The sequence below is a fragment of the Notothenia coriiceps genome, unplaced genomic scaffold (assembly GCF_000735185.1).
Source record: "Notothenia coriiceps isolate Sejong01 unplaced genomic scaffold, NC01 NC01_scaffold00037244, whole genome shotgun sequence".
In the NCBI taxonomy this organism is placed as follows: Eukaryota; Metazoa; Chordata; class Actinopteri; order Perciformes; family Nototheniidae; genus Notothenia; species Notothenia coriiceps.
In genome coordinates, this window is record NW_011369945.1 from 9,712,492 (window position 1) to 9,721,007 (window position 8,516).

The 8,516-nt window shown below is 38.4% G+C and overlaps 2 protein-coding genes across 2 annotated transcripts in view; one reads left to right on the forward strand and one right to left on the reverse strand.

Annotated features, from left to right (window-relative positions):
• Nucleotides 1–8,516, reverse strand: part of LOC104965286 (phospholipid-transporting ATPase ID-like) — a 718,806-nt gene that overhangs the window by 360,600 nt on the left and 349,690 nt on the right. The gene's annotated exons all lie outside the window — the stretch shown is intronic.
• On the forward strand, nucleotides 3,931–7,207 carry LOC104964658 (uncharacterized). The gene is made up of 5 exons (XM_010793498.1): nucleotides 3,931–4,803; nucleotides 5,097–5,265; nucleotides 5,789–5,884; nucleotides 6,542–6,815; nucleotides 6,895–7,207. The coding sequence occupies exons 1-5, from the start codon at nucleotides 4,576–4,578 to the stop codon at nucleotides 6,989–6,991; spliced, it is 864 nt and encodes a 287-aa protein (XP_010791800.1). The 5' UTR covers nucleotides 3,931–4,575; the 3' UTR covers nucleotides 6,992–7,207.

Genomic DNA, 8,516 nt, shown 5'->3' on the forward strand with positions numbered 1-8,516 from the left:
GGGGGGGGGGGTGTCCGGTGCCTTGCTCAAGGGCACCACGGCAGGGCAGGAGGTGAACTGGGACCTCTCCAAGTAGCAGTCCACACTCCATATTTTAGGTCGGGGACTTGAACCGTTGTTCCAACACAACATAAAGCTCCAACAAGCAGAATCATTCATTCCGTGCTGTAAGAAACTGTTAATGTTTTTTCCTATGAGTCAAAACACAAGGTGTCAAAGTCTACAGTGTAAACAACCACACCCTGCTACAAACTCCACTTTACAGCATTAGTCTCTTGGAATTGTGTTTACGTGTCCAAACAACATCCCATTAATAGACTTTAATACCTCCTATTATTCTCTGCGGCGTATGAATATTTGGCAACACAAGTCTGCATTTTTTCCCTTGCACTGCATGCCAGCTGATGTAAGGCGCTATTTCAATCACAACACTGCATTATAAACCAATAATAAAACCATTAAAATGTCTTTTAGAGTCAGTTTATAGCACATGACTCCCTAGAGATCAGGAAAAACAACAGTTTTAAAGGCCAACAGTAAAAAGCTTTATCCTGTTTTGAAAACATAAATTAAGATTCCATATTGCTACTTAAAAGCACAACTTGTGGACCAAAGTATTATGAATGTTTTCTGGTGCAGTAAAAGGTCTGTTTGTAGAAGCTGGGGGGAAGCCGGGATGTTATTTGGATTATAAACAGCTGGGAGACAGAAATGTTATATTTGATCAGTAAGTCGAACACTTCAGTTACACCTGTCAAAATATTTGGCCCTTAATTATCAATATTTATAATATGTTCAGATGTGTTATGTACAGCAGTCTACCTACTGCAATCTGTCTCCATAATCAAGCGTCCTGTTTTCAATAAGTGATGTAGGACTGTGTTAATGCAGCCGGTCTGTGGTCGGATGCCTACAAAACTTGAATGTGTTTCCTTCATTTTTATGACAGCATTGTTCAGTCTAATTAAAAAACACATTTGCGGCAATAAAAGCACTGTGAAGGGAGATGAACACACTAAAACATTTTATAAAAGGCTTTGTAGTCAGTAAAGGTAATACAAGGTAGCATATCATGAATATAATTGTATTGTGTTCAGTTAGACTTGTTCATGTTAACAATGCAGAGCAGCTACAAAGTGCAGGTGTGTCTGAGCTTAACCTGGAGGTGATCAAAAGAAACCGCTTACAAATGGGACGCACTTGTTCAAGAAATAATTCATTAGCTGATGATTAATGGATATTAATATGATATGTCACTATCCATTAACGGGTATACAAACAACTGCTGCATGAAGGCCATCTTGCACTCTACGATAGATTTCATATCCACCAAATGTTGGTTTGAATTGTGCATATTTTACCTTTTTTGGTCATAAGCAGTCTGGAAACTTACATTTGGATGGGGCAACTCCTCAAGACGGGGACTATTAAAGGACACAATTTGGTTGATTGATTAGCCTTTTATAAATGCTGTGCTATGCCTCTCAAATTATAAGTATTAACATTAAACTTATTACATAATTTGATGTATATTTAAGCGTTTTGTTGTATTCGTCAGACGATGTCAGCAAACTTAAGAGCTCACTTTGGCCTTTGAGAAATTGTGATGGCCATTTTTCTCCGTTTACTTAACAAGTCTTGACACAATTCTTGACCCAATTATTATTGAATTAACCACAAAATAACCAACTGAAGAACTGCTAGTGAAAGTGATTTGCTGGGGAATGGACAGCCTGACCTCTTCTCTATAGCCAGGTTTGCGTCCTGACTCGTTTGGCCTTCTGCTTTTGTTTTTATTACTGCAAAGCATTTACTACAGCAAGTTGGTGAACCAAAATAAATAGACAAGGCAAATGAGTGACACTTATAGCCCTGCTGGTTACTGTGCTTGGAACATTTACAACAAACCAGTTGACACAAAGTTTATCTAATGTATATTTTGGGTGCCTATAAAGCTGCTCAAGTGGCAGAAGACATTGATGCTGAAATCATTAATAGCTATGATGATGGCCAGGCAAATTAAATCATTTATTTTTCATTACAGTCATATCTAGGTTCAAACAAACCTCCTCCTCCGAATTGCAAAACATCATATAAAGCCAGACAAAGTCCTGTCAAGGTATGATAAATAGAACCTTTAACCTATTCTTGTATGACGTTAGCAGTGCAGGAGGAAGCAGGCTGTTCAAATCCTTTACTTAATGTCTCCTGTGACTGTTATACTCTTACTGTATCATTGTTATTTAACTACTCCAGAACAAATCAGAGGTAAATCGTGTATTTTTAGTTCCACCTGGAGTAAATTCACAAGCTACCCTGCAGTATATAAAGTCATTCAAACTAGCTGGACCTTCACCAGCTTTGAGAACACTTTAATGCATCAATAATTATAATCAAAACATATCATATATATTATTCAGAAATTGACCAATCTGCATAATGAGTACTTTTGGTACAGTAGGTAGATTTTTAATGCAAATACTTGTGTACTTTGACTTGAGTAACATTTTGAATGCAGGACTTTTACTTGTAACAGAGTATTCATACACTCTGGTACTTCTACTTTTACTCAAATAGGCCTACACGATCTGAGTACTTTTTCCACCTCTGCTAACAAGTTACATTCCACCACTGGACGATACAGACACACAAACTATATGATATACATAACACTGTTACTACATAACTAACCGTGTTGCTCTCAGTTCCACAATTCAATGTATTAAGTAAATAAAAGGTATAATAAACTAACTACACCGGCTTTGTTTGAACTGATGTATTTTGCCCTGCAGCAGACAGTGCAACTGGTTGTGGACACGCACTTTCACCCCGAAAATCAGTTATTAAAGATCGACCACTTACTTCTGAGGGCAGACACCAGCATGTTTCCATCTTTGATGAGGTCTTTTATAAACCTGTTGGTCCTCTCCAGCTCTATCTCATGGCACTGCAGCCGCTCTCTGAACTCCGGACTGTCCAGGAAAGAGTCGCTAAACTCCAGCGTTGGCAGACCCATTGATAGACAAATGCACACAGCTAATTATTAAAAGGAACTAATGTTAAACGCGTAAACGCTCTCCCAGGTAGAATTACAAAAGTAAACCGTGTTTTAAGGGGCTTGGAGAAGTAGAATTGGTCCGAAGTTTCTTCCAGCTGCTTTTTTCATGCCTTTCTTACTTTTTCCCCTCAGAACTTCCGGACGCTAACCGCAGCAGTCTGTGACACTGAGTTCGGCTAAGCTATCCGACGAACTCTACGCTGCAGCTTTTCTCGCATTTTAGAATCAATATGAGAAAATAAAACTTCGAAGGGACTTCTTAAAGATCTCTAGTGGATACAGAAAGCACCACCCCGTCGCCAAAACAAAGCAGAAGAGCTAAAAGTTGGATGTATTTGAAGCGGTCTGCAAAAGTCTGTGCTACTAACTCCGTCTACTTACGGCTCTAAATGAAGGCTTGTTACTATGGGAACGGGAGACTCCTGCTGGCGTCTGCGGAAATCAGTGCAAAGTCTAATAAACTAATAATAATACAAAAGATTAATAATAATAATATCTTAATTAATCGATTCCGTGGGTTATACGTTTCTTCTGTTCTACTGAAGTGGCAGAACAGAAGAAATTGATCATTTATTAAATCATTTAAAAAGTTTTACGTCACAGAAGTAATTAAGATAAATGGTCAATTTGTGATAATTCAACCTCCCATATTAACTACATGTCGTCAGTTGTTTCCATCTCTTACATTACAGTAGCTTAATTTGGAGCGTGTCCAAATATTCCAAATATTTAGGAAAAGAATTACAAAGATATGACAAGTGTGATAATACAATTTAATATAAATATCAAAACAAAATACAAAGAAAAGATTTAGCAATCAAATGCAAGTTTAGATTGTTTCAATTTTGTTTTAAAATTGGGAATCTATTGTTGTTCTTTTTTTAAATCTTGTTAAGCGTTTTTTTATTTTGGGATTTAAGTGGATACCTAAATGGTGAATAATATATAAGATATGAATCAAGCTGTTGATGTACACAGTAGGATATCATTAAAATAATCACTCTCACATAATCATAGCTCCATAAAAATGCACTTAGTATCCTGAAAGTATGTGACAGTGAGTTCAAACTGTGTCTTACCTCCTCCAGCACACAACACACATACAATAGTCCATCCAGTAGGCGGTATAATATATAGAAGAAGTGACTTCCAAGTACCACAGAATCAATCTGAATAAATTGTGTAACATTATTTATGTGCAAGTATACAGTTTCCTACTGAATAATCACAGGCTAAAACAGGCCCTCTAATGAAAGAAATATAGTTGGGGTCCTGCCAGCTGAACACTGGGAGGCACAGCACATTGCTGAGCGCCGGCCAAATGCTCCAGGGCAACCACTGAAGAGACTTGTTTTCTTGTTTTGAGTGTCGAAAACACAACTGCGAATGCATTGTTTCATCATCATACTCGCTACTGTAAATCTAACTTGAGCTACTGAAGCAAGACATGACGTTTAAGACACAAAACAAAGCACCCAGTTGAATCGCTCCCTACTTCAAAACTCTCAAAGCAGACCATGTTTAAGCCGTTTAAGCTCACTGTTGGTGGCGTTGCTGCTTTATTCTCTCAGTTTCTAACTACTGTATCTGTCACTCACTGGAGAATAATTGAACACCATGACTACTGCAGTAAACATGCTTTAAGAAGCCCTTTGTATAGCTGTACACACATACACACACACAGTTCAGAGACAGGGAGAAAGACTACAGAATTATATCACAGCTTGTATTTTTCTACATGTAAGGTAAGAAAGGCATTATATTGGTTGTTATTGATATTTTGAAGGAAACTATGGGAATATGAAGGATTTTATTGAATTAAAAAACACTCAAGTGGATTGTTGTGATTTATATTATTGATATTCTCGTGAATATCCTCACATGACTTGAATAAGTCCAGTGATTACAAGGATAATATCAACATTTAAACATATTTATCCTAGGATTAAATAAAAATATTCATATCATCAAGTGCCAACTCGTTACAATTATTCCAGTTGCACTTCTGACTTCACTCAACCTGTGTTCCATTTCACAGTGGTTGTTGTACCAAACAGCAACAAAGCAGCTGGTAGTGCAAAGAGCGGAACCAGGAGCCAAAACAGACAAGATGTTCATACAAAACGCCAACCTACAAAACGTCCGTCGCCAGCATGACTTCTTTCTGAGGAGTCCACCCTACAGGGGGGAGCCGCCTACAGTGGCAGGTAAAGGTTTTATTTGACCACATATTTCTGTTTTCATGAGACGCTGTTCAACATATACTAGTTCAGGTTGAATAAGATATGGAGACTGGTGGCCTTAATACAAGAAAAAGACAGCTAGAAGAAATGTTTGAGAAAATTGAAGATTGTGTAAGTATGTATTCTATAATCATCCATAATTGTTGCTATTTATAGGTCTGCTTCAATCTTTTTTATGAAGCTTGGTTCTTAGGTTATAGTTATTTGTACTGCTTTCAAAGTAAACAGGCCTTAAGGAACCATAGCTGACATCACCATATTTAACAAGGATTGACTGGGCCTTCTCCAACTCAAACACTTAGATAAAAATACCTGATTGGAAGGATTTCAGCCAAGTAAAGTTAGACCAGCGGTGATGTGTTGACTGGAATGACTCCAAAGTAAGTTGTTAATAATAAAGGAATTTGAAAACAATCCCTAAATGTAACTTGTTGAAGTGTTTATTTGTGTCCTATAGTTATTTCCCTGGATGTCTTGCCTTTTCCAGGATTTCTCCTCTACCCGGATACTCCCGCTAAGATGGAGACCACATCCCGAGAAGCTTTCCGCTCAAGAACCATCTCACAACAAGACATAGGCAAAGGTCTGAAATGTTACCTCTTTTAAATCTGTTTATACAGTCTATGGTTTTAAGATAAACTGAGAGTGAGTTGAGCAGCCTGTGTGTAGACATACAGTATGAGTGTTGCAGTGCTGAAATGCCAGTGAGTTCTGTGTGGGTGTTTTTGGCTGTGTGTAGGGGGAACATTAGGAATGGGAGATTTTCAAATCTTTCATTTGGAGGTTAATTAGTCATATAGCTATTCTAGTAAAATTCACAAGGTAGTTGTTAATACTTAAAATAAAAATAAAAACCTGAATACACAACTTTCCTCGCAAACTACTGGCTTAATAATGAGTGTGACCTTACTTTGGATCAAAAATGAAAATGGTATGAAGTCATAAGAGAAGACTTTCAGGTGGTACCAGTCAATGAAGCTGTGAGAAGATGGTTCTCCTAAATAAATTGAAATAATTAAGGACTAGAAATCAAATATAATAAGGATAAGCTTTTAGCCTAACTATAAGCCGTTACTCAGAAGGGGGGAAAAGACTATAAGGTTTCAGATATGTCGGCACTGGCAGTAACAATTAAAAAGGAGTTTTACCCAAGATTATATATTTGGTATTGACACAAAAAGGCATATTTTATGACTGTGTATGAAAAGAAACACATACCTATTTAATGATAACCTTTCAGGAGACAACAGTGCCTCCAACACACAGCAGGTGTCCAACCGTTCTCTTCCCACATCCTCGAGACAAGCAGGAAGAGGAAGCAGCCGCAGGGACCGGGGAGCAGGGGAGGACGAGGAAGGCCATAACCCCGACGAGACAGCATGGACAAACAAACAAGAAACAACATACATGCAGTCTCAGTATCAGAAGGATTTCCCTCCTCCGTCCTCCTGCCGCAGGAGGCGAACACCTGCCCTCCCACAGCCAGACAACATCGGCATCAACCCCGCCTTCAGGTGAGTTTGACGACATCACGGCATACTGTAGCTGAGGGAAGAGAGCAGCTCATCACTGTCTGTGTGTTTGGGTTCACAGGATCGACTTCAGCACTGTGCAGAGAGACGATTACCCTGGTTGGCCCATCATGAACCCCCGGAGGGCTGGGAGGTCTCGTCAGGACAACCAAACATGAACAAATAAATACAATTCAGTCGGTCATATTTTCTATTGCAGTACATGTCTAATTCCATCAAATGGATAATGATGTTATAAACCAGTTAGAGAGTTGCCAGTTTTGTTGTGTTTTTCTCTATTTATATTTTCATGTTTATACATTATCTTGTTAAAACCAATTCGTCTGAATCTAACTCCTCAGTTTAAATATTGGAGTGTATATAAAGTCAGAGGTCCTCACCTTTTCTACCCAAAAATATGACATATATATTTATGATTTATTTATATAAGTATAGGCACTCAAGCACAATCAGATTATTTAGTTGCCTTTGTTATTAAGAACTTAGTTCCTTTTAGCACGCTCAGGCAGTAAGTGATGAATTTCCCAGCAGCAGGTCACCCAGGTGAGCTAATGGACTGATAATGTTTCCAGCGCATTGAGTCATTGAGCCTAATGAGCTAATGCTTACATCAGACCTTTTAGCATTTGATATTGACGAATTCAGACTGAGGTGTGGTCAGTTTGAGGGGAGACAATCCACTCATTGACTCATTACTGAAACATGAAGAGCTTCAGTGAACAGGAGAAAAACATCTGAGCGGAGGTGTCAGCTGAGGTCACAGAAGAGGATAACTTTTAAATTAAACTACCAACCTACAAAGATACACTTGTCTCTGTACAGGTTTGGTTCCACACAACATTTCACACAGTGACAATGACTGCAGGATAACACCGCTCAAATATGTGTACTCTAATATCAAGCGTGGTAGGGTAGTAAACAGAGCAATCCAAATGAACCGGAAGTGGAAAGTCGTCCAAACTGTAAACAATGCAAGAATTATTTGGGACCCGAAGGTAAAACCAAAGGGTATATTAGGTGGACACCTAAATATATACGAAGCTTAAAATCTTATCTAAAAAGTGACCAGATAAAGAATATGTTACTAGAGTCTAATTTAGATTACCTCGGTTTAACAGAAACTTGGCTTACGGACAACTCCCCATCTGCTGCCGTACAACTTCCGGGTTACAATAGCTACAGGAGGGACCGAATGCACACTAAAGGGGGCGGTGTTCTAATTTTCGTGAGAGACACCATCCGTTGCAATGAGATTTTATGGCAAGACCCAATCGAACTAGAATGTGTAGGCCTAAATATGATCCTGTCGACTCAGATGTCCTTTACTTTAATAGTAATTTATCGACCACCTTCCTCAAATGTTAGCTTCTATGATCAATTCAAGAAGGTTTTATGTCAATGTGATTTTAAGAAAGAGGTAATTGTAATGGGTGACTTAAATTTGAATTGGGAAGATAAGTCATCAAGGAAGAAGCTTAAGCAAATTACTGATAGTTTTAATTTGACTCAAATCGTTAAAGGCCCAACGTGAATAACAAACAGCACCAGTACCCAGCTTGACCTCATTTTAACAAATAGACCTGAAAGGATTACAAAATCATACAATATGGTAACAGGGCTGTCAGATCACAATATGGTGCTGGTATCTAGAAAACTAACTGGCAAACGGTTCACTGCGTATGC